We start from the raw sequence: 27,259 nt of genomic DNA on the forward strand, positions 1-27,259 counted from the left end.
ATTATAAATAATAATAAAATAATTATAAATTATATACAAAAATTTTTAAAAATCTGAATCTAAATCAACAATGATTTAGTTTGCCTAGCAACGTTAATTTTCTAAACGGATCTGTGCTGAGGAAGGCAATAACCCTTTTATAAAAGGTGCTTATGGTGAGACGTGTAATCTGCGAAGTTTCTGGTAAATAGGCCTGGTAATACAGCTTTACTGGTATTTAATATGCATCCTATCAAATCATTAAACAAGCACAAACTGCTTTCAGCAACATTTGTTTCCGATGAGTTTCAAAGAAATATGGGCAAGTATTCCTTTAGGAAATTTATTCATTATTTCGATTCTTCTGGTTCAGTTCGTTCCAGCCGCTACGTCAGAGTGACTCCTGTATAGCAGGGAAAAGAGACGTCATATGTGTTTTTTCTGTCAGCCTGTACCCAGTAGTAATCGTTGGTCGGGCGGGGTGTAATGAGAGTTAAATGTGACGCGCAGCTAAATGCCGTGTTTGAGATCTGAAGAATATTCTTAATGGCGAATGTTCTTTTCGATAAGTTATTTTCTGAGGAATGTCTCTCTAATTTAAACTTACTTAAATTGTAAAGTGAAGTTTGCAACACAGAAGAGAATTATTACAAATTCCGTTTGAGTGTGGAAATACTGAAATTACGCAATTCCGTATCTCGCGTGACAAAGATTATAAGTTATTTTCCACCCTTCGAGGAAAGTGACTGAAAGTACCATATATTTGTTATAATAGATGTTTATCGTATTCAAAGTAAGTTTCTGTGAGAATTGGCCCTTTTTTTAACAAGGCTGCAGGTTCTAGAAACACTGTTACTGTGTGCTCTTTTACGTCAAAGTTATGTTCAAAAATGTGATTGGTTGACGTACTGCAGACAAGTATGTTTGAAAGCGGTTGAAAGACATTCCGTTACTCTAATTAGGGGACCAGGGTTAACTGTTGAACTTGATGAGGCTTTCTTCTTTGTCGTAGAAAACATAACGTTGGACGGTTAAGAAAGAAAGCAATTCTGATGATTTGTGAAATTTACCACGAAACGGGTAATATTTTTCTTAGCGAGTGTCCGGATAATGAACGAAATGCTAAGAATCTCTTTGTTGTAATATCAAGACAGTTGTTACAACAGATTGCTGGAAAGATTACTCTGGGTTGGATAGTAAGTGGACTCTAAGAGTTGATCATTCGTGTAATTCTGTAGATTTTAATAGTGGTTCATACACGTAAAACATTGAAAATTTGCGGTCACTTGAAACACAATTTAAGTTTGACACATGTTTTTAAAAGCATGATTTTGCGGTTTGCTTATTACTTATAGAAAGAAAATTTTGTAGTGATGCCAGTGTTAGTGAGAGTATGCAATATTTATGAGCATGCAACTGAATTGTAATCATCTGTACAATTTTTTAGGGATGTAGTTATTTTTATTTAATACGTTTTTTAATTTTTACATAGGTAGACTAGTAGTTTGGTGTTGGGGTGTTAGAGAGCCTGCCATCCCTCTTAAGTGAATTAATATTCATGTATTATTTCTGTTGCTTCTGCTATGAGAATTCCGATATAAAGGTTGGTTTCATGTATGTTTGAATTTTGTTCTATAACTTGCTGGAGTTAGGGAATACGGTGGTTCCTAATGCAATACTTTCGTTTTATTATTTTATATCTGAATATTTGAAATATCGAGTAATTTAGGACTATTCTAAGAATAGAAATTAGGATAATAAACTTATTGTTACTTGAAAAATCAGTAATAAAACTCCAACTGACCAAAACAATATATATGTTTTAAAATTATATATTTGTGTTACAGTTTCGGCTATGTAACATAGCCTTGCTCATACACACATTATAACACCGAAATTGTAACACAAATATATAATTTTAAAACATATATATTGCTTTGGTCAGTTGGAGTTTTATTAGTTAATCTTGGCTTTTCCAAAGCTACAATGAATAAGTAAAAAAGCAGTGATTAAAGTAATTAGTGACAGAATGACAGCAGAAATCACCAGGATATCTAGCCGATTACGTTTCGAAGGAATTGGTCCCTCGGAAATTGAAGGATCTGTTCCGAGGAATAAATTCTTTTGTAATCAGAATCGAAATCACTGGATTAAGTTTAGAATTGCCCTAGTTTTTTTTATAAAAATCAGGAAAATTCGAAGGAGAAATGAGGTAAGAAATGATGATCTGGAGTTCTGATGTTATGTTTAGGTGTGTAAATTTGGCAGTAAAGTTATGTTTAAAACGAGAAAAGATACGTATACGTTTGTACCATTTGCACGATGCGGAAAGTTTCGATGATTCAACAGCATGGTAGTCGTATAAGGTGGAGAATTGGTGTGCTGAATATGATATTTTTGCATTGAGTTTTACAGAATTATATAAGACTAATGAACTGAATCTATTAAACTTTTATGATTCCTGAATTAAAGTGATAATTGAAGTTTCTAGGGCAGGGCTCTAGAACACTGATTCCCCTCTCCATTGAGTTGTAATAAAGGTAGAAAACAACGTGCCTTGCGGGACTTCTAACCCACCTTCGCAATACTATGTGAATTAAGTATTCAGCTTTGGTACAGAAAGGTACCAACCTGGCTACCGTACTGTATATAGGGACCAGCGTTCTAGAATCTTCCCCAGTTCTAGTCTAACTACAGCTTTAGCGGGTAACCTCATCAAACCTAACGTAACAATTTTTAATATTTTAACTGATTTTTTGTACATTTGGAACTGGAGGGGCACTTCTAAACTTAAGCCAAATCATTAAGAGAATCACAAATAAACGAATTACCTAAAAGAAATAAGTTAAATATGAAGCTTACAACGTATACAGTTTGTGTTGACCAGTAAACATTATAATGTAAGAAGGAACTGTAACTTTTGTCTCAAATTCCACAGCAAGAAATTCTGAAGATTAAAAATAAGGAAAGTAAATAATTGTATGGCATGCAAATAAGTTTCAATCATTTATTATCCTATGAAACGGTAAGTTCCGATAAACGCAACCTAACCAAACCTATGTATTAAGTGAAAAAAACAAACCTAGCCTAGAGTAAATGGGTTAAATTTACAATGCCCGCTCCAGGTTGTACACTCGCTCAGAAATGAGAAATTACACTCTATTAATTTCAAATGGGTCAAAACTTCCCTTACCTTAAGCTAACCCGTTCCTACCCCTATCCTACTTATCCCCACCTTACTCTACTCTACCCTATCCTACTGTACGATACCCTTTTAAAGCGGTCCTACTTATCGATGCGTAGTTGGAACATATATTGTAAAGTTTACATTCTTTTTCTTTTTTTAATCTATGAATTATACCGCTTCAAATCGAAATTTCACTTTTGAAACCTTGCAGCATTGCTATTACAGTAAGTACCACCCATTGAAATTTAAGGGAGCTATTCTTTATTACAAACTGCCATAAATCTATCATATATGACTTACTTTTGTTTTATACAAACGATTATTATTAACGCTTAACTTCAGGAGTTACAGGGTAGAATTTTTAAGTAGAATACATACAAGGGCTGGAATTACACTATGCAGGTGCTATGTTAATTTGAGAGGCTTACACTATTTCAATGATTTTCTTTCTGCGTATGTATTTTGTAATCAACTTGGCCCTACTAACAGAAGTATATAGTAATAAAGAGGAAATGTAAGACCCTATTTTTTTAAAGCAAAACCTGAAGATCAAAATTTAGTACAAAGGTGTTCCTGCTCTATTTACAAATCGTCACAACTTGATCACTTTGGGATAAAATTAGACAATTCTGAGATAAGACACTTTTATCAGTTTAAACAATAGTTACAGTTTATTTACGTAAATGAATGGAGCTATTTCAATACAATTTACTTGTAGTGTGGATATAACCTGTCAATGTAAGATCCCATACAGAAGTTTACATAGGGCAATACAGACCTGTTTTCCCCATTTCCAATCCGGTCCTCTTATGACACGAGCTCCCACACCCTCCATCATATATCTTGTGGTTCGACTGCCTGATATCGAACCTCCTTCCATTGTTAGTTTGTTGATTTGTGTTCTTTTTAAACACAAAATTGACACAACACGTAAATCATGCTCACACGCTTGGTCTCCATGATCAAACTGTGACACTGTTGGCAACTAACGAAGTAAAAGTTTTGACATTTTGAAGTAAACATTTTACAAGTCAAGCAGCTCGGAGTCTAAAAAATTGATATTTGAAATGTCGTTGTTAACTTCACGGGACCCCATTCCGAACCAGTCTACCTTGAAATTTTAAGGACTGCAACAGAACGCAAACGTTGGACAAGCAACTGCAATGGTACTATAGCCAGCTCGCACCGGTACGCTAGAATCAGTTGTTAAAATATTTCGAGTTCGCAGAACCGTTTATTATACTCAAACGCATGACCTAACCAAGAATAAAAGAAAGAAGAAAAACAAATTTGTAAAAACACATCTGTACTTCTTCCTCTCGTTTGTTTTGTTGTGAAAACAAGCACCTTTTAATTGTTTCAATTCAATGAGCATACAGAAATTTGAATGGGTGGGCACCAAGAAACTTATCTCATGCGACCAATAAAGCTTCCCAGTCATGTTAATAAAAGATTTCCAGATCTTAATCGTTAATTCGTTTCATTGTTCCGTATTTGTATTGGTGAGAATAAACATTTGAAATTTTCAGACAACAAAAGGCTAGTTTTGGTAAAACTTTGAAGCTACATACACTAAATCTCACTAACAGAAATACACTATTGCATATTTTGGCATAGGTTTTTCGCTCCTTCAAATCGTTATGTTTGAATGTGGTGCTAGAAAATATAATAGAAGTGTTCGTAGTTTAAACCCAAGCTGGTAAAATTGGCATTGCGTTCTACAACGTAAGAACTTTTGTATCTAACTTGTATGGTTTGTTTCCTAAGAGAATTATATCTATCTACCTACTTATTAATCCATTATCTCTCTCAGATATTGTTCGTCAGAATAAATCAGAAATTGTCCCGACAATTTCAGACTGATTACATATAAAACATATATGGAGAGAGACAGAGAGAGAACCAGTTAAAAAATTAGAAGAGCACCACTGAACAACTGTTATACCAGTCATCACAAAATTTTGCGTTGCACTGCGCAAACTCATAAAGAATGAAATCCTCGGTTTTGTTCTGCAGTAGATTCTTTTATAAGTATTTCTTTTATATATTCCTCCTTTGGACTATTTTCAGTAATGATATTCAGTTTGGAAGAGTGTGCATTGTTTTATCATACTCACTGGTTGCATAATACTACAAAAGACGATATAGTTGTTCATTTCTGACTAACACAAAGGATGTCCACCAATGGCGACTCTAAACTTCAACAACAACGAAATCACATCGGCAATGACATCACATCGGTTCAATGCTGGATTCACAAAACCTCTCCATTGACTTATGTCCTTAGCCGATTGGATCCAGTTTCTGCTGTGCATTCCTATTTTTGCAAGATTCATCTTAATATTGTCCTCCCATTTGCGCCTGGGTCTTCCTAACGGTCGTTTTCCATTTGAATTTCCAATTAAAACTTTGAAAGCGTTTCTATATCTTCTATTCTCGCTACATGACCTGCCTACCTGAACCTCCTAGACTTGATGATGCTAACGTCAGGTAAACGGTATAAATTATGCAATTCCTCGTTATGAAGTTTATGATAAGCAGATTTATCTTACAGAAGATTATTCTCGACACAAATTCAATCACATAATCAACTGTAGTTTATTTCTTGTCAGTTCTTTTCTTACTCTAGTGGCCAGAGCGCGTATATTCGGTTCGTCAGGTCCCGGATCGAACGTGCTTCAGATTAGATCCCACTTTAATCTGTAGGCCTGGTTTAATATAGCTTCGTTGCTGATATAAAATGTAAATACAAATCAATCAATCATTTGTTTCGTTTCTCCCCATGTGTTGCATCTATTTTGGAAGGTAGTATACAAAGAAAAACTAAAATAGGTAGTATCAAAATGATACAATGCAAAACGTAAAGTATTGCAAATAGTTTGTGTATTATATTGTTTCTTTTATATTTTTGAAAACATATACTGGAAAATTTAACTATTTAATATGATAAAATATACAAAGTTAAAGAAAGCAATAGGTTATACGTCCTCTGCTTACAGTTTCAAATGTTCTCTAGGCGACCACCAAAACCACTTCTTCCTCTGCATGATTGAAAAGAAAGCTTGGAAGTTCTTGCAATCAAGAGCGATCAAACTTTTCTGTTATTTGAAATATTGCATTTCAATGCTTTTTAGCGATTCATATAGCGTTGAGTATATGATGGTTCTCGTATTGCTGTTATTATTTTTTTATGAATGATTTTTTATCTGCTAGATGCTGGCGCTTTCTGCCTTAGGCCGAAACGCAGAGACTATCTTAGAAGCAAGGCGGAAATTTTTAAGTTGTATTTTGGCAACTTTGCATAGTAAATTGTTTCGATCACCGGTATTTGTTTAGTGGTGATAAATGCCGTAACATAAAGAAATTACCACTTGTAAACATCCGTCAGGGGTTATTACATTCGAAAATTATAGAGTATACAGTTTTTATTTATTCCTTCATTATTTGATTATAAGTGTCGCAAACAAAAAAAAAACAATGATTCGAAATTATCTCATCTTAGATACAATATCACTCATTCTTTTGTGTGTGTGCGGGAAGTGGAACCCATTCCATCCAACTTCGCTCGGGTTTGAGTGCATTACCACGGCCACAGAGCTTTGACTTCGACCTATTTTCTCTTCTCTCGCGGTCCCATCTGCAAATCGAAACTGATTTTTTAAAACCCTACAATGCCTAGCGGGACAGATATGGGTCATAGTGGTAAATAATCTGTACTTTCTTATATAACGATATGTAGTTGCTAATGCATGTTGAACCAAATTGGGAACGTTCGAAGATAGTTGTAATTCCAGTTTTTGCATAGATAGCACTATTAAGCGTACTGGTACTTCCGTTACTCATTTTTGTTTTCCCTTGCAAAATTGCAAAACTATTTTTTTCATAGAAAATAAAAAAATCATGTAGGGTTAAGTAATATTACTTTGCATTGTACGTAAGAGCAAACGTTTAAAGGACTGCTCTGTGATGCAGGCGATTGCTAGAAAGAAAATAAAAAAGTTTTACGTCCCACGTTATGCCGGTTAGGCTAAAGGAGGCGGTGAAGATGAGAAATAAATGAAATGGTGGAATGAAGAAAGTGGGAGGAAACGGGAGGACCCCAAGAAAGCCCACGCACACGGTGTTTGTCCACCACAAAGTTCACTTGACGTCGGCTGGGATCGAACCCGGGACCCCATGCACCAGAGGTGAGCGCTCTAAAACTGAGCCACTGCAGCCTCGATTACTAGAAAGATCCAAGCCAAAACACAAGAACAGATTGTAACATGAAACATCGTGACTTACACTATGTTGCCATATCTGTCGTAGACATGAATCAGGGTTGCAAACTCCCCTGATATTAAAATTATTTTTCCCTCGGTAGCTCTTCATTCGTGTACAGCAATAGATGTAGATAGTTTTTTTTTAATGTTTGTATTCATTGGGATGATATACGTGACTTTGTGATTACCTTATAGAACTGCGTCTGACGTTTACTGTACACATTCTATGTTAACTTATCATTATAAATAGGTATTGCATTATGATTCTTTATAATCAGGGATGTTATGATGCATATACGAGAGTATACTGCGTACATTCACCTTATATTTTATAGTCCAGCGTATGATCATCTAAAGAACGAACGTATGCGGAAGTATATTCGCTATATTTTGAAAACCTTCTAGCGTATACCCACCAAATATTTTAGCATTACGTCACTGCCTATAATTCTAATTATTCTTTAACTATATATACTCTAGTAAAACAGGAATATACTATGTCCTATTGTGATGTTATAGACAACATCGTAAATCTTTTTATCATTATGCTCATGAACTGAAGATCACTTATACCTATTAGCCTAAAATAAGGAAAATTATATAACGGTTACGCTATGAGTTATCTATGATTAGCATAGAAAGGGACTACGCGAGAGGTATCGTAGTCACAGTATTAACCTATTTCTTCTTAGAAATCTAGACATCGATAATTACTACACCAACATTCATGAACATTCTGTTTATAATGAAGTGAAAAGAATTGAGTTTCGGGAAATGATTTTTAATATGTTTAAATTATTATTATTCGTGTCTGTAGAATTATTCCAAGTACCCCATATCATGACCAGGCATTGACAAATATGAAGTGAGTACAAACCTTAGGCTTATTGATATTGATCTAATAGAATTCCTGTAGATGATACACTTCAGTACAACTGTAATGTTCAGATCGGATTCACGGTTGTATACGGACTCCTCTTCTTACTTTAGTTTAACATCGCAATGCCACTACTTAGGGAATCCAAGTCGTATTGTTCGTCGACTAATGCTGAGGTCATGTATTTACTGTACTCGTGGTGAAATAGTAGATACTGTATACTGTAGTACCTACAGGAATATACATCATGTTTTTCAATGCATGAACTTATACGATGACTTGTATTAAGGTAGTTGGCATCAGTATGAGGAAACAAATTCAGGCAGAATTGCAAAGATAAAGAAATGAAATGAAATCTTTGAGTTTTACGTCCCACGTTTATGCCGGTTAGGCTAAAGGAGACGGTGATGATGAGTAATGAATGAAATGGTGGAATGAAGAAAGTGGGAGGAAATGGGAGAACCCCGAGAAAACCAAAGCACACGGTGTTTGTCCACCACAAAGTTCACTTGGCGGGGTCTGGGATCGAACAAGGGACCCAAGCACCAGAGGTGAACGCTCTACCACTGAGCCACCGCGACCCCCTACAGATAAAGAATTCTAAAGTTAATCATAAAATGAGTTTTGAAATGTTCAAAGTTTCATTTCACTATCCTTGGCAAATCATATTGAAGAATAATGAACTAAAAAATGCAATCACGGACAAAAGTTTAATAAATGAATTTAACGTAGTCAGTGACAATATCTATATTTGTATCAATCTCCTTATTTCTGACTACTAAAGGATCACTACATGACGTAGGACCTAAACCTCGTTCTTACTTATAACATCGTAATAATACATTGTAAATTCCTATGTGGATAGGAGCTTCTAAATGTATATACGTTTTTATAATATCTTATGTTTAGTGCGCTACGCATAACTCAAACGTTTAGATATGGTCCTATCGATAGACAGTGTTCTCCAAAGTTATTGAAAGCTCGAAAACCACACTATGTTTCAGATTATGAACATACTAAAACGGAAATGATGTTGAACATGACTTTGTCCAGTTCGACGCTGCCAACTGATAGAGATGCTAGGGTTTAAGAAAATCAAAAAGGAAAAACAAATAATCCAGACACCAGTAAGTGACTCAATAATAATAATAATAATAATAATAATAATAATAATAATAATAATAATATCAATGCAACTAAACCGTTTCCAGTATTGTGTTATGTTATCGTGTGTGTTTTTCAATATGACATGTTTTTCAATTTACCATATTGTATGTATATTCTCACCAATAATAATAATAATAATAATGAAGTAAATGTACTTTAGATATTACACGTAATTTTTACTTCCCTTTCCTCTTTTCCAGAAGGTGCCTGAGGAAAACTCTCTCTCCAAGCTTAGTCAGCTGTCTTCATCTTAGTATCATGCTATGCTTTTGACTTTGTGTGCCCAGCGTTAACCCAGGTTTCATCCGTGTAAACAATACACCGAACTTCTTACCTTTAGTTGCTTCACCTGGTTCCGATTTCGATTCCCGGTGGAAGAGCACAAAATTTTAATTTCACAATCATTCGTTTCCATTAATCATCCATCTCGTTTAATGAAAAGAGAATGACCATGGGACGTTAAACTTAAAAAAAAAAGACAGTTTTGCTTACGAGACATAAATCTAAATTCCATGTTCAGTAGCGCGCGCTGCAACGTCGACACTGATACAGTAGGCAGGTCTTCGTCTTCTACTACAATACGATGAAATTTTCGCCAGGAAGCTTTTATATATATATATATATATATATATATATATATATATATATATATATATATATATATATATATATATATATATATGTATGTATGTATGTATGTATGTATATATTAGTCCCTCGAGACAAAGGGGCATATCTCATTTTCTTAACTTTTTCAAGATACAAGTTTACAACTTTTTTCATTATTTTATCGGCTTTCAAAATTTAATTCGATCTCGTAAGTTATATACCTGAACGAAGGATATCAATCAAAATTTTAAAAGACGATATAATAAATGCTGTGAAAAGATTTAAAGTTGTCTCCTGGAAAAGATAAGAAAATGAGATACGCCCTTTTGTCTCGAGAGGGACGATATATATGAATTTTATGAAATGTTGCTGCTTGAATGATTGTATTATATTTCTCTAGTTCTGTGCAGAGCTTTTTCGAGATTATGTGGACAGCGTATGCGCCTTTGGAGTGGGAGACTCGGGTTTGATTCTAGACGGAACCTCATGTAGTTTGGTTCGGATGCCATGTTAAGCTGTACGTCCAGACGTCTAACTCTCATATAGTCTCATTGCTGAACGGGAGGCTAAATTTCAATCCAATCTTGTTTCTGCGTTGTGTTGCGATCCACAAATTTTGCGAAGACCTATGCAGAATGGGGACATTATGAAAAGAACCAATACCGTTACAAACTTTAGCGTATTTACAAAATTCGTCCTTATTCTTTGGTGAAGTTAAATTATTCTTACCATTAATCAGTGATGAGCAAATGCAAGACCAAGACCAAGACTCGGGTGGTCTTGGTCTTGGTCTTGCACTGGAACCATTGGGTATAAGCATCCGCCCATGAAATCAAACTTGCGATCTGATGCACTAAGTTTTTGTCAATGTCATGAAAATGTTATTTCGATATTAATTTTTTGAGCACACATTAAAAATCTCCAATGGATGCTTGAGCCTCGGAGCCAAAGCCATACCCATGTAGTCGGCACCTATGGTGTACGGAACTACTGATGTCCAATGCTATATTTCATTTTAGTTTTGGAAGAACATCACTAATATGTTTTGAAATGAAATGAAATATCTAGTTTAACATCCCACATTTTAGCACCGAGGCTAAGAGAGACGGTGATGATGAGAAATGAATGAAATGGTGGAACGAAGAAAGTACGAAAAAACGGGAAAACTCCAAGGAAACCCATGCACACGGTGTTTGTCCATAAAAAAAAAAAAAAAAAAAAAAGCTCACATGGAGCAAGATGACACCTGTGTGTCTTGAAAACGAGTAATCGCTACACAAAACGAGAACCGATTTAGAAAACGACACACTGTAGCTATATGCTACAATGGCAGATCGACTCGCACGGATCGCATAAACTACTGGGAACATATTCACTCCAGCGGTATTTATACTGAAGCCAAGAAATTAAAGTGAAAGATAGGGTGTCTATAATATTTTTTTCTTTTAAATTCTATATAAAAAAAATCAATTTGTACCGGTACTTGTGCAAGATTCTTGCGAAAGAGTCTTGGTCTTGGTCTTGCATCGGAATTCCTAGTCTTAGTCTTGGTCTTGCATGCAAGATCTTGCACAAATTGCAAGACCAAGACTCTTGCGCTCATAACTAGGCAATTTTTCTGCCATATCCGGATTTACAACCAGGCAAAATACACGATGGTATTGCTTACTAGTTTTCTTGAAAAATAAAAAAAAAATCTCATAGATATATAGGTACATAGATATATAGGTCTGTACAAACAAAAGAGAAGAAAAAGTATTCATAGGGTTGTCATTTTACCTCGTTCCCCGCTTAATCACCTATGAGAAACCATCCGCTTTTTTGGATTGGAGAAAAATCTAAGACGACTTTGCTGATAAAGTGTTGTTATCTTCTACTTAAATCATTACATTAAACTAAATTAGCTACATTAAAAATTCTGTTTCTAAGAAGTGGGTTAATTTTATGAACAATTGTTCTGCTGACGACTGCACAGAACTGTTAAGAACAATGCAATATTGTTTTGCAATACCTGCTCACAACGCAGTTGTTGAAAGAATAACTTTCTTGCTAAATGTCCATGCTAGAAACAAGATGAACGTAAAAACTGTTAAATTATTAATACCAGTGTTGTACAATATGAAAGACGTATCATGCGTAGAATTTTATAATAAGATTTTATGCAATCGAGATTTTTTAAAAGAAAGTTAAAGGGAGTGAAAAATATGGCAAAGTAAAAAAAATATATATGGCAGAATCATGCACATTTTGGTTCACCCCATGAATACTAATGTATATCTCATGTGTACGCATTTCTTTGATGACCATTCTGTACAGTTCAGCTCAACAAGTCTATGTTTTTACCTAATCTGTGTGTTCACCTAGTCAAATATTCAGAAATGATTGCAAATTGAATCACGGTATCCTTAGCATTTTTAGATTAGATTCATTATTAATATTTTTCTTTTAAAATGTTTGTGCTGTATTTCATATATCGTGGTAATGTATATAGAAATTTTGGATTGAATATAGCCCGCTCCCCCCCTCCCCAGTGATTTTTAACGAATCATAGTGAGTCTAACGATTCATTTTACTTTATAATGAATCGGAATCGCATGTTATAAAGATTTAAGATGTAAATCTTGTGGTAAGGAAGCTTTAGTATAAGTAGTAGTAGTAATAGTAGCGTTAATAGTAGTAGTAGCACTAGTCGTAGTGGTAGTTAGTAGCAATAGTAGTAGTAGTAGGAACGAGTTAGAAGCCCCGCAGGGGTTGGTTGGGTTCTGTTCTCGATATAAGTAATCTTAGTAGCAGTAGTAGTAATAGTAGTAGCAGTAGTAATAGTAGTTGTACCGGTAGTAGTAGTAGTAATAGTAGTAGTAGTAGTAGTAATAGTAGTAGTAGTAGTAGTAGTGACTCTTCCAGTTCCGGTGACAAAGAACTGGGGTGAGCGGGCTATACACAAACCGAAATTTTATAAGAGATGGACCAAGACTCCTACATATGTTTTACCTTTCTTATGATAAAAAATTATAAATTATTTTCTCAGAGAGAAAACCGTACGAACAATATCTGCCAAATATCGATTTATTCTTTTTATTTGAGAAAACTTTCCTTACAGATATCCTTACAATTATAAATATCTTACTGTAATACTTACTTAATACTTTACAATTCGAGACTCACATTTGTTGAGCATTAAAGGCAAAAACCAAATTTACTTTACTTTAGTTCCGTTAAAAAAGTACATTGGAAGTGTCACTTAACAAAAAAATCACTTCAGGCCTGGAGTCTGAAGAATCTCAGGTCAGTATTTGTAATACACATGTTCACATCACTACTTACAATTTAGAATCTCATGCTTTTCTAATTTTAAAGTATTGCAACCCTAAGTATTCATAATATACAAAGAATCAGTTGTTGGTTAATAATACAATAAATAGTCTAATAATATTTGAAATAGAACGACTGGAAATCACGACACAGTTTCCTCACATTCACTGAACTCTTGAATCGAACAAAATGAATTTGCTATAAACCAATCATATTTCTTTCAAGAGCGTCATTTAAGACTGCTTGGAGGGAGCAAGACCCCTTGATATCAGTAAAATTTCGCGTTTTTCACTGATTTGCTACTATTTTATTGATAAAATCTATATAAATCTCAAACTCAGGGGAGGGCAATTGTCCCTCCCTGCTCCCCTAAATGACGCCCCTGATTTCTTTTATAAACTTTTAACGGCAGCTGCTGTATTTAGTTTGTTAGTTTATTAAACAGCTCAGGTCCTAAAACTAAAAGGCTATTTCTGATCTTCGATAATTTAGTAAAGGGTACATCAATTTTCTTACACCGTCTAGTATTATATGTATGTACTTCGTCCCTAAGTATCATGGTAAAAGTTTCCTATAGACATTTCATTCAATTGAATCGTTCAATGAACCGATTCATAAAGAACCGGTTCCTGCCCTTGAACTATGAAATGTTGGAAATAGTAGAATCATTACAACATTTCATAGTTCAAGGGCAGGAACGATTCAATTGAATGAAGTGCCTATAGGAAACTCTTGCCAGTGTCATATTTGCAAGGTTTTGTTTAGTGTAAAGTAGCACTTGATAAATATATAGATTAACTACCATCATTATCTTAAGCCTGATAAATAGTGGTTTACAATATTCTTTATCATATGTTCCAACAATAATCCTAATAGTTTTCTTTTGCAAAATTAGAACAGCATGTACTTGAGTACTGTTACCCCAAAGCAAAATCCCATATCCAATTATACTATGAAAAAATGCAATATATGAATTTCTTAAATACTCATAGGGAATTGTATCGTTTAGTTTTCTTAACAGAAAAAGCACACGAGAGAGCTTTGTAGATACACATTTTACTTGTTTTCCAGGTTAGTTGGCTGTCTATACATATACCAAGAAATTTAATCTCATTTTCGTCATAGTTTTCTTTATCACTGCAGTGACTGAGACTAAAGGTTGTTTTTTTTCTCAATTAAGGACGAAACAATTACTTTTAAACCATGTCGGTACTTCTAATAATTCGCCTTGAGTTTCAATATACACTTCTTCAAACATTGTATTTATATTAAGTAGGGTAGTATCATCCGCGTATAGAATTGATGTGACAATAATATTTAAAGGTAAATTATTTATCATTATTATAAATAGTACCAGACCTAGAAGTGAGTCCTGCGGTACCCCGTATTTAACTTCTAATATGTTTGAATGCATATTGTTAACACTATCTGCTTACGTTCATTTAAATAGGATCTTACAAAATTTAAGCTGCTGCTATGGAATCCGTAATACGGTAATTTATCACGTAAGATTTTATGATCAAATGCTTTACTTAAATCGCAGAATGTCGTTAAAGCAATACCCTTATTTTCAAAAACTTCATATATATGTATATATTTTTCGTTAGCGATTCTACTGCATCAATTGTGGATTTCCTCAGCCTGAATTCTAATTGAGCTTCCAGAATTGTATTTTGCTCAGTCATGTATTTATATATCTGATCTTTAACAATAATTTCCATAATTTTAGAAAAAATAGGAATAAGATATTGAACAATAACTAGACGAACGATCTCCAGTTTTGTATATAGGAATAACCTTAGCTATTTCAAATGTTTTATATATCTTGTGAGAAACATTTATTGAAGCATATTGTAAGATATTTCGCAATGTGACTAATGACAGTTTTTATCAAATTGTTCGACTCGATATGTCAAACATATCCTTACTGTCAGAAGTTTTCATTCCTTTTACTACTTCTATGACGTCATCAGGGCTACCATGGTTAATCACGAAAGAACTATTAAATGGACTGTATTGACTTAAATAGTGACACATATTAACATTAGTATCCTCATCGCATTTCTTGACAATAACTTAACAAACTTTTAAGATAATTTACAACGCACAAAATCACTTAATAATGAAATCACTTCGAAATATTTTACCACTATTGCTTACGCCCCGCACGGAAAACTGAACTGTACTGTAGTTTTGCTAGACCACCGTTCACAATGGTAAAGGAACAGCAGTGAGAACAGTTATCATATCCGCTATGCATAGCTACACTGTTGAACATTAATGGGAGTCCCAGGTTCGATTACCGGCGGGAGCTCATGTGGTTCGGATTCAACGTTAATCAGTAGGTCCCGTCTCGTATAGCCTCGCTGCTGAAAGGTATGTTAAACTTAAAACCAACTCAACTGTTGGACATTAAAAATGAAATATCAAGACGGAGCGATCAGATTGACTTCACGTTTGCAGAATATATAGAGGATGGAAAGCAAGTAAAACAATTAGCAGTACAGCTCCAAGACTCATCAGTACGCCTACCTCTTGGGAATAGCAACCGGAGGCAGGCCAAAGATCCACAGTTTAATATGGTGTTTGAATAACATGAATATATATCTGGACGATTGAACAATGCCTTATCGACGAATGCGACAATTCAGCAGATTTCCTTATTTTGATCGCGGGGTATTATGATACACAGCAATTGTGGATTTTTCTTGCGTTGAACTGAAGCCAGTGGTGCATGGAGTGTAGCCATAGTGATGCTATTATGGAATCTATGACTCCAGGAATGCAACATACAAAGAAATACAAGTTTCAACTGCAGCGTCATACCACAGACCGATAGGACAGACTTCTTGTACTTGCCTATGGCAGATCAGACAGTTACATTTTGAATACTGCCCCACGAATTCGAGATTGTTTCGCTAAGACTAGTGTAGCGAACACAGTGCGCTCTGCATCGCACTACCTCTCATTAATTATGTTGGATATGTTTTAACTTTATTGTTAATGAATTTGCTTCAATAACATTCTTCATTATGAATTATGTTGTTGACTTTGTTGATATTCTATGTAGCCTATATATTCTTCTTCTTCCATATTTTAGTTATTCATTGTTATGCAGAATTAACGAAGTAGGCAGAAGGTGTCACGGATTTTGAACACAAGTACATCCCGAAATAGAAAAGGAAAATACGATAAAAATTTACAGAACAAAATTACTTTCTTTTGTAAATATAGTACTTTGTAATTTGAAATTTTAGGCATAAAATTTATTGAAAAGTAGACGAATTATCTAAATTTGTGGTGATAAAGGCATTAATACCAATATATAATTACCATTTTATAATTTCAAGCATTTCATCCAAGCTGATTTAAAAAATCAAAATGGGTTATGTGTAGCAGAAGGAGTCCAGGAGCTCGTTAAAAAACAAATTTTCAGGAGAAATGGATGATGCAAGTACTTAGACCTAACATAACGTAACCAAATCTAACTTAATCTAACTTAAACTAATCTAAGTTAACCTGAACTAACCTAAACTAACCTAGTATAAGCAGAAATACAAGCAGTGCCGTTTCCAACAAACATGACACCAACTTCCAAAAATCAGGAGCTAGTAAGAAGTTTACTCCAATATATACAAGTAAACAACTTGAACTTACGAAAAATATATATAATTACATATATTAACGTATAATTAATCAACAAAAAATATATAATTACATATATTAACGTATAATTAATCAAACTTAATTTACTCTCTTTTTCAATTTTCTAGGTGGAATACGAGATTTAAACAAACATAAAGGAAAATAGATCCCGACTAGAAATCAGCAAATGTAAAAATCTATGGGGGAAAAAAGAAAGAAAAGTCCAGTATTCATATGTAGGCTACAATTACAAGTAAACCAAACAAAGGTTCGATCACAATCAAAGGATAAAAGAACTGGGATCACAATGTCCGGTCCTATAAGGAAGATGTCTCTCAAGAGAGAAATGAAATAAATTTGTATTTCTATAGAACTTAGAGGCTGGATGAAAGTTCCGGACTTGAACATCTTGTAACATTAATATCTAAGGATTCATGTTATAGAAAAGAAAAAAAATACTGACAGGAAGCTAATCGGTAATCCAAAATACCGGATTAACTATAAACTAATTAGTCTTTTGAGAAATGCAACTTGCCCACAGAACTCTTTTGGGTAAAATGTAAAAAGAAGAAAAGAGAAGAAAATAAAGAAAGAAAGAAAGAAAGAAAAGAAATTAAAACGAAGTTTTATATTCGCTGCTTCACATTTTCAGTGTTTACATGATTTGAGCTCTTGAATAAGAGGTTATTGAAGTCTCGTGATTAGATTAAATGTTTTATTTTTGTTTGTAATGAACATTTTTTTTATTTAAAAACGTGGATTAGTCGAGTTTCTCCTGATCATGATGAAACTAGCTCTCCACATATAATGTTTTATCAGATATACCACGATGAATTAAAGCTTAAAATTAAAATAAAAAAGAGTTTGAATAAGGACCGTCATTTGGGGAGGCAAGGGGTATTAATGTGCATATATAAAGATTGTGTGTGTGTGTTCCAGCATAGCTCTAGAACTTCTAGAACAATTCTGAGGACTGGAGACTCCCGTAGCACACCTAGGAGGGGCCTGGAAGTGGGAGATATAAAAATGATCGAAAATGACCGATATTAGTGTCTAATCCATAGTTTCCGGTGACCATGAGCTGATTGGTGACAGCTTCGATGCCAACTCTAACTTCAGCCCATGAGGGTAATACCTCCAGCACACCTAGGGAGAGTAGAAGGGATGGCATATAAAATTGACCGAAAACCGCCGATACTAGTGTCGAATCCGCTGTTTTCAGGGTCGCTAAGATGAACAGTGACACTTATGATGCTGTTTAAATCCATATTCAGACCCCATTAGTACTCCTGAGGAGGGGGAATGGTGATATGTAAAAATAATTTTAAATGATTGATGTCAGTGTTGAAGTGATAGTTTTCAGGGTCCCTAGGTTGATTGGTGACAATTTTGATGCCCTTTAACTCTTTGAGGCACGGTGGGAACTTGTGCTTACACCTTTGATATTCATTTTTTTCGTCCAATTATTAACTGAAAAATTAAATTAAATTTATTTGGTGTGTTTTGAAATTGTCTAATTGTATAATTTTAATGAAATTTTAAAAAAATCAAAAGAAAATTTTTTCGTGCACCAAGGAGTACAAAATAACGCTGGCTCCCGTCCTTCAAAGATTTAATTCCAAGGTCAGCTTCCATTTGGGGTAAGAGGCCTCTAGTAATCCTCAGGGGAGGATAGGAGGAGACATAAAAATAATCGAAAATGTTAGTGTCAAATCCATAGTTTTTGGGGTCGCTTAGATAAAGATTGACACTCTCAATGCCGTTTAAGCCAGATTTAAGGCCCATTAGCGCCCGGCGAGGTGAAATGGTGACACGTAAAAATATCTAAAACGACCGATATTAGTCGAATTATTAGTTTTCAGCGTCGCGAAGTTAATTGGTGGCAATCCCGATGCCGTTGAAATCCAAGTTCAGCCTCCAGTGTGGGAAGAGCACTTAGCATTCCTAGGAGTCAAAGGGGTAGACACAAAAATGATTTTAAAAAACTATATTAGTGTCGAATCCATAATTTTCGGGGTCGTTTAGATAAAGAGTGGCACTCCAGATGCCATTTCAGTCAAGTTCAGCTCCCATTAGCACCCTGGGGTGGATTTCTGATATGTAAAAGTTTGAAAATGACCGATGTTAGTGTAGGATCCATAGTTTTGGGGGTCACAAAGTTCATCGGTGGCAGTTCCGATGGCCTTTAAGGTTCTGTAAAAGAAATCCCTACAGCGTGAAGTCGGGATCCTGAACAAGGGAATGCATCTACAAACAGTTTAGCATCATCTGGCTGCGCGGAAAAAATTGCAGAGGCTAATTGTTGCGCTAATGGTCCATATTTATAGGTTATCTATTTCATTTAACATTGCAGCATAGTTATGTGCGGCTCCAATGGTACCGAAAAAGTAGTGCATGAAGTGCCAAATGGCATATTATCTACTCTGGACGAATTCCGCTTCTATCTAGTACCGGCCATTACTATCATACGAGGCGCATCTAGAAAGTAACTTTCCCATGAGTCCCATAACTAGGAAGCTGTATGTTGCTCGAAGCGACTGCGTGCACGTGAGATAGTAAGGTACTGGCATGCTGCATGCGCCAGCAAAACTTCCCTAGTACTCTCAGTAGCATCGTGGCAGTGGTTGAAGATGAACGTTCCTATTCCAGATCCCGCCGCGTGTGAAGTGCTAGCCGTGACAAAGTTTTTGAATGCACATGGCATAGCGCCGATTGAAATCCATCGTCAGTTGTGCCAGGTCTATAGGTCTAACGTTATGAGCAATAGGGATCCGCACGAGTCGAGTCGTCTCGACTCATCTCGAGAAACTGTTGTCTCGATTCGAAAATATGTTTCTGTCTCGACTCGACTGGAATTTGAGACGAGACGTCTCGAAATTCGAGTGGAGACAAAATATACGAGTTACGCACACATCAGCCAGAACATTATGATTACCTACCTAATTATTAGTATGTCCATCTTTGGCACGGTAACAATGGCGACGAGTCTTGGCATGGACGTAATGATGCTTGGTAGGTCACTGAAGAGAGTTGGCACCACCACTTTGCACACACAGGTCATCTAATTCCCGTACATTTCGGGGAGGGGGGCGATGCGCTCTGACGTCACGTTCAATCACATCCCAGATGTGTTCGATTGGGTTCAGATCCGGCGAGTTGGGAAGTGGGTGCTAGCACATCACTTGGAACTCGTCACTGTGTTTCTCGAACCACTCCATCACAATCCTGGCCTTGTGACATGGTGCATTATCTTGTCGAAAAATGACACTACCGTTGGGAAACATGGTCGTCATGAAGGGGTGTACGTAGTCTGCAAGCAGCGTGCGATACGTCTCGGCCGTCATGGTGCTTTGCTCGAGCTCCACTAGACACATGAATGCTCACGTGAATGTTCCCCAGAGCATAATTAAGCCACCGCCAGCTTAATCATACTAAATTCATTTAATATTCAAAGAGAAAATATTAAAATCCATTAAAAATTTAGTGCAGTCAATATACAGCATTTATACTCAAATGTCGTAGAAAATCTTCAGACCATTCCGCTCTCTGCAGATTGCAACACTGCAAAACATCATCATCGCGGAGAAGGGAGTGGGGAAATGTAGGATTAGGTGCGCAAAAGCTAGGCTGCAGCGTTCTGTTTACAAACTTTTTTTACTTATAGGAGGACAGTCGCTCAGTTCCAAGATTAGAGGGGACATGTAACCATAATATAACTCGTGATATCAATATATTTACGAAATAGATTACATTTCGTTGCTAGTTAACATGGAACATTGAAAGATTTTACTACAACTTTGAATATTTCTATTGTTTTAATTCATTATAAACATATGGTGAATTAACATTTTACTTGTAGCTACAAGTGGCTATTTTATTGGTTGTAGCAAAAAACAAAAAAGGGGACACTAACGGGACTCGAACTCGGGACCCTTCGCAAGCGAGTGCCAGATGCTACTGATTCTGCCACGTCGTTACTTGATAAGTTTGCGCAACGTATGATATATGTGGCGAGTCAAAAACTTTAAGACGCTTTTTCTCTGGTATATTAGGCCATTGTGCTCTCCCATTTTGTAATATGAACACTTTAAATGTGCACTATCACCTTGCAAAAAATGGCCCCGAAGTTCATTTACCAAAGTATGTTTTCTCCTTGTGAGCCACCGTTTTTTTATTAGTGTATTAGTATATAATTTATCAAAGAACATGTGTTTCTCAAACCTAAGAGAGTAATAGGTACCCCTCCCTTTCCCAAACGATGGCTCTGAAATATTGGGCCACAGTAAACGACTCATTAGAATTGCTTTTACTGCAAAACTAATGCTACAGTGAACAGTTTTGCGGGCACTTTTCCATGATAGGTTCACATTTGAGAAGTAAAATCATAATCCTTTATAAATTAACTTTAAAGTTCTCGTTTCATTTTCTAAAACGCATCCTACACGAATGAATAGAATGGAGTCGAATTGAGCCTAACAGTTCCATGCGGTGAAAATGAAGCGTCCATCTTTGGTACTTTTGTAGAGAACCTTCTACGGCTGCATCTGACGCACTTGAGCAGGAATTTTCTCCATAGCATCAAATGACGCAGAACCTGGAAATTCAGTGTGTGGTAGTATGATTGAGGAAATGATTCATTTCGAGCGAAAGAAAAGTGTACATCTTCATCTGATTACTCAAATGCAGGAATCGAAAACGGCAGTAGGCAACAAGACTTAGAAATTCAGACTGACACCCCACAGGAAGTTATATTGAAAGATAAACCAATGAAATGTGAGGAGAAGATGAAGGCATGCAGTATTACGGAATATTAACAAGTCAAAGCGGTCAAAACATGTTTATGTCAATATCAATAAGGGAACTTGTAATAAAGAATCTACAGAAAATTTTCTCTGTAATGACTCAACATCTTCTGATGAAAGTTACATTGATGAGAATGTCCGTTGTGAAAACGATGACACCAATGTTTGTGAAGATGATGAACAATGTATTTAGTGTTGGAAATATGATTTTAATGGAGAGATTTAGTGTGCACTTACTGTGGTTGATGTTTCACAGTATTTATCCAGTCCAGATGGATATTTGTGTGATTATTTGAGTTTGCACACCATTCACAAACCATTTTATATTTTAGCATGTTTATTTGGTTTTAAAAAGTCATAAGTTATGAAATTTTCTCAGTGAACATTTTAAGCTGTTAAAATAATTTTTCATTTCCTATTTTGAACATCATTGAAAGATAGAATTTTTATCTTCCCCACTTCTCCTTCATTTTGTACTTCATACATAGCCTATTTATTATACGTATATTCACGAACTGAAAACGAAGGTGGAATTGAAAATAGGCTTTGTTCTACAATAGACTAAGGTAACTGGATTTTTTTTCAGTGAGTCCAAGGAAGCTTTTCAACTTCAGTCACGATAAAGCATACGGGTTTTGCTTAAAATTCCTGTAAAAATCCGGAAACTTTCCTCAGAAAACGGGGACGTCTAGTAAGCTTACATATTTATGAATTCAATTCAAGGAAGGCTTGAGCTTAGAGATGTAACCTACTAAAGCTAATTACTATAATTTAAGTTTTTACTTATGTTTAGTTTTATCAGACGTTTTCTTCTAGTATATTCATGTCGGTAATGCAAGAAGAGAACATCTAAATATTTATTTATTTATTTTTTTTTTTAATAATTATTCTTTCCTTTGATCTCTATTAGTTTTGTATAACACACGTACTTTGATTAGTAAGATAGTTCTGTAATACACGGTGTTTATTGCTATTTTTAAAAGGAAGATTTTAGTGCAAAAGTGATCTAAAACAAAAAAATAAAATTTATCATATAAGCCAATTGTAAGATAAATATACTCTTTACTGCACATTTTTGAACGATACTTTTTAAAAAGGGGGAAACGATGTTGTTTCAATAACGCTATTTAATATATTAGATGAATAGTGATCCCTACAGTTAAGAAAATGGGTTCGATTTCCGGTGGAACACTCGCTTGGAAAGGAGTAAAAGCCTTTCCAGGCCAATCATTCTGAATTTTTCTGGGTTTTCCTCATTCACACGAAGTAAATGCAGGGTTGGTACCTAACATAAAGGTATAAGGCTCCTTCCTTCCTTCCTTCTTCATTTCTCATTGTCCTGAATACTGGGTTCGCCTAGAAATATCAGCCCTCGTACGTGATAGGCTAAAATAGCCATAAGTGCCAGTAACCCAGAAATATATAATTCACGTAATTCCTAATGAAAATGAATATATGTTTATTCATTATGTTATTAATATGAGATTATTAATGATCCTAATTGTCTAAAGATATGGGAAATGGGGATCAATGTAGTTGTCATGTATTTTTAGGTATATATATCTTTTAGATTGCCTAAATCTTAATTGTGTCTTACATCTATACAAGCCAAAAGAAGATTCTAGAACAGTAAGCAATAATTAACATTACATTTAACAAACTTGTTTCCATCTGATTCTGATACAATATGTTCAATTTAGTTATGATCATTTGTCCCGTTTCCCCTAAGCTTAATACTCTCTCTTGGTGAAGATCTATGTGATCATTTTGATTAATCTTATTCTTTTCAGTTATTCCTTGAAAACATGAAATTCTGGACTTTACTTCGTGATGATCACAACTCCTTTCCTCTTACGATGACTCTGAGAGGTGTGTATGTCAGTGTATTCATTGATTTGGGGAGACGACACCCTTCCAAAGGGGGTACGGGCCTATGAAATCGTTCCTAGGCAGCCTTGAAGCAAACCATGAATGAACGAGTAAAGATCCCACATTTCACATAGTTGGAAATTACTCCACTAGATGTCAGAAGTGCCTACAGTTTCACATCTTTCAAAATTGCCAACTTGTACGATAATGACCGAATCGTACTCCAATTTTTACTCCCATTCGATGTACGATAGGAAATTATACGATAAATCTAACAATACCTGGTAAGGTGCAAAATTAATTTTGAAAGTATTTGAAATTCGAAATAAATGTCATTCATTGTGTGAAAAAAGAATATGAATTTAGCAACATACGTGACAAAATATCTCCAAACATTACAAATGTAACCAACCTCTTGAGAAGGTAAATAATGCAAGTAAATTAACGTATAATAAGGTAGTAATTTAAATATTCTACGTTACATTGTTAGCTACATTTTGCTTACGTTTATCATACTTTAAAACCATAAATGCAATTTATCTGCCTACACGTGTTCATTATTACTAGGAACATTGATTGTTCGGATCATTACAGCATAACATTCATTTCGAACACAGCTACAAACACATTGTTTAAAATGTGACCCGAACCGCTAATTGTATTTGTACCCCCTAGGCAATCGCTCCTATCGGTAATAAAACCGGGGACTATGTACATAGAAAACATGCGTTGGCTACTGGGGCGGCTTTAGGATTTTAATTTTGGGTAGGCCCACTCCCTCGCCTTTGAATACATACATTTGATTGATTAATGACAGTAGGAAATTACTTTCACAGTAATGGTTGATGCTATTTGCTAATTAATTATCTACCATTAATATAAATAGTGGAACATAAATGTCCTCTTTATCGTATCTTTTAGCGTTTATATATTCTTCAAAATTTTTGGGTAGGGCCGTGCCTACCCGCTAAAACCGCCACTGGTTCGCTATTCTATCAGGAGGGGGTATTTACTACCTAGTACTTCAAGTAGGCAAGCTTTTACAAGTAAATAAACAAAATGTTGAAGAAAAATCACAAAAAAACTTTCGAGAAACCAGTAAATAATTGAACTTCAGTCTTGTTTTTTATGCAGATTGTTGAATATAATTTTAGCTGTAAACGTTCCTGTTAGAGTGGCGTGGCTAACGCTCCCGTCTTTGGTGCAAGCGGTCCCGGGTTCGATTCCCGATGGGGACATTCGGTAAAAAAAAAGGAGTAAAAGCTTTTCCAGGCCAACTATCCTGAGTGAAGTTTTCCCGGGTTTTTCTCATTCACACGAAATAAATGCCGGGATGGTACCTAGCATAGGTCTCAGGCCGCTTCCTTCCTATCCTTTCCTCGGATAGTGTGATCGCCAAGAGACGTCATCCCTCATAAGTAACGGACTAACGTGTCCATAGATACTGAAAGCCCAGAAATCTAAATCCTAATCCTAATCCCGTTCCTGTTATAGTTTCCTCTTAAGAGGCCTCATCCCGGCAAAATTAAAATACCGCTAATTTTACAGTAATTATGTGATATCTTCCATTAGATAAAAGGTAATCGAAATGTGGAACAAGAGCGCCCTAGACAATATAATTTTGCGTGTGGTACTGTTATCACAAGTCACCTAGTAACTTTTCGTTTTCAGCCGGTTAGAAACGCGAAAATAAATGCGGATTTTCAAAATACATCGAAATCGAAAGTAGATAAGTGATTTGTGATAACGGTATCTCATGTAAAATTACATTATCTAGGGCGCTCTTGTTCTATATTTCGATGATCTTTTATCTAATGGAAGATATCACATAATTACTGTAAAATTAGCGGTATGTTAATTTCGCCGGGATAATGCCTCTTAATCTTGAAATGAATGAGATCCTTCATTTTGACGTTCCATAATTATGGCCCTTTTAGGCTGAGAGAGATTGATGATTAAGATAAGTGAGTGATGGTGGAAGAATCAGAGGAATACGAACATCGGAGGAAACAGGAGTACCCCACGGACACGATGTTGTCCACCACAAACTTACTTGACCGGGGATTGAACGAGGAACGCCACTTTATTATTATTATTATTATTATTATTATTATTATTATTATTATTATTATTATTATTATTATTATTATTATTATTATTATTATAACTTGATATTGAGAAAGGAAAGAATAAGAGTTTTACGACAAAAATGATAATTTTAAAGTGCAACACATGATAATATCTTATAATCTGGTTGGCAACGCTGAATGTTTACAGTCAAGTTTCTATCTATGTATCTATTCATACAATCTGGTTTATCGTTACTCTTACTTGTATAGAGAAATGTAGTTAGATAAAAATGATAGCTCGAGTTGAGCGGTCGCTTAGTTTTATTAGAGGTTTGCAAGGATATTAGCGAATATGTTAGTAGTTAGTTTGAATTCGGCAGTTACGTCGTCTACTCAACCAGCTTCAGAAATGGCATCTTCGTCGAAGAGGAACCGGTCTCGTCGTAGACTGGCTGCATTAACTTTTCTTTCGAACATTTCTTTAGATGGAACTTACAGAGATACAAAGCTATCACTGTTAACTAGAAATGGTGCTCTTACAAAATATGAGATCAATAAGGAGACAGACTTAATTAAACCTGATAATGAAGATGAAGGTTCCCAAAGTGACCCAGAAAAGGATGTAAACAAACGGTGTGTAAGTGTGGAAGTGAGGACTAAAAAAGTGCAACATTCTCCCCAGCTGGGGAAAAGTCCTGGACATCAGTCAAGCTCAGACTCTAATGCCAGTGAAACTACGTTGACTCCCTCCAAAATCATTGATCAAGAGCATCGCGGCTCCAGTTCATTAGTATCATCATTCCGAGAAAGGTAGGTGCTATTTTTGAATATATGATTTGTGTGTGTGTGAAAGGGGGGGGGGGGGTAAAGTACAGTGTACTTAAATATCTGCAGAGTATTATGTTACTCGAACATTATCTATTGCCTTCTGTACGTAACGTTTTCATTGAAAGAAAAGAGTGGAATTCCCTTGTTTATTTTTTACTTCTAATTACAACTAATTGCTTATGTAAATTATTATTAAAAGTAGCGTTTCTAATTGTGAAGTGGCAATTAAATCCTAGTTCCGTTTTGATCATAGAATGCATCAACATTATTATTTCTATTATTAGACCAGTTATTATTGTTAAATAGACCATGTGTAGCGTGGAACAATGTGGAGTGATTAACGTTTAGATCCATTTAGATGTGTACGTTTGATTCCTTTCAGCGTCTTAAGATGTATTTGTTTATATTTACTCTCGGAATTAGTTCAATAAACGAAAAAAATTAAAAATGATGATGTAGTATGGATGGAATAATGAAATCAGAGCAAGCTGTAGTTCTTGTGTAAATATTATTTGCTACATGTGTATGTAGCATTGCTGGAATCGAACTTGTTGACAGTGTTTCTTGCAGACACTTTTTTTGGGGGGGGGAGGGCAGTTCCCCCTCGAAGCTCTAAGAGTGCCCCGGAGGAGACCAGAATAATACGTCTATAA

At 35.3% G+C, this 27,259-nt stretch overlaps 2 protein-coding genes and 1 long non-coding RNA gene across 5 annotated transcripts in view; 2 read left to right on the forward strand and 1 right to left on the reverse strand.

Moving 5' to 3' along the window:
* LOC145672526 (E3 ubiquitin-protein ligase MIB1-like) overlaps positions 1 to 4,159 on the reverse strand; it is a 49,171-nt gene extending 45,012 nt beyond the window's left edge. Inside the window, exon 1 of the mRNA XM_081741689.1 lies at positions 3,945 to 4,159. Coding sequence (XP_081597815.1) covers positions 3,945 to 4,046 — 102 coding nt within the window. The 5' untranslated portion in view covers positions 4,047 to 4,159. The remainder of the gene's footprint in view (positions 1 to 3,944) is intronic.
* On the forward strand, positions 114 to 17,498 carry LOC145672531 (uncharacterized). Of its 2 annotated transcripts, none has more exons than XR_014128625.1 (3): positions 114 to 196; positions 9,310 to 9,432; positions 17,167 to 17,498. It is a non-coding gene; the product is annotated as an uncharacterized LOC145672531 (long non-coding RNA). The 2 variants fall into 2 exon arrangements; XR_014128626.1 differs by having other exon boundaries at positions 114 to 183.
* An 8,545-nt stretch (positions 17,499 to 26,043) lies between these two features.
* The window catches only part of LOC145672537 (CDK5 and ABL1 enzyme substrate 2), a 137,482-nt gene continuing 136,266 nt past the window's right edge, over positions 26,044 to 27,259 (forward strand). Inside the window, exon 1 of one of the 2 annotated variants that reach the window (XM_081741700.1) lies at positions 26,044 to 26,588. In XM_081741700.1, the coding sequence (XP_081597826.1) occupies positions 26,131 to 26,588 (458 nt within the window). In that variant the 5' untranslated portion in view covers positions 26,044 to 26,130. The remainder of the gene's footprint in view (positions 26,589 to 27,259) is intronic. The other variant, XM_081741696.1, reaches the window with a different exon arrangement.

Source organism: Thermobia domestica, chromosome 2 (assembly GCF_964235325.1).
Source record: "Thermobia domestica chromosome 2, izTheDome1.hap1.1, whole genome shotgun sequence".
NCBI lineage: Eukaryota > Metazoa > Arthropoda > Insecta > Zygentoma > Lepismatidae > Thermobia > Thermobia domestica.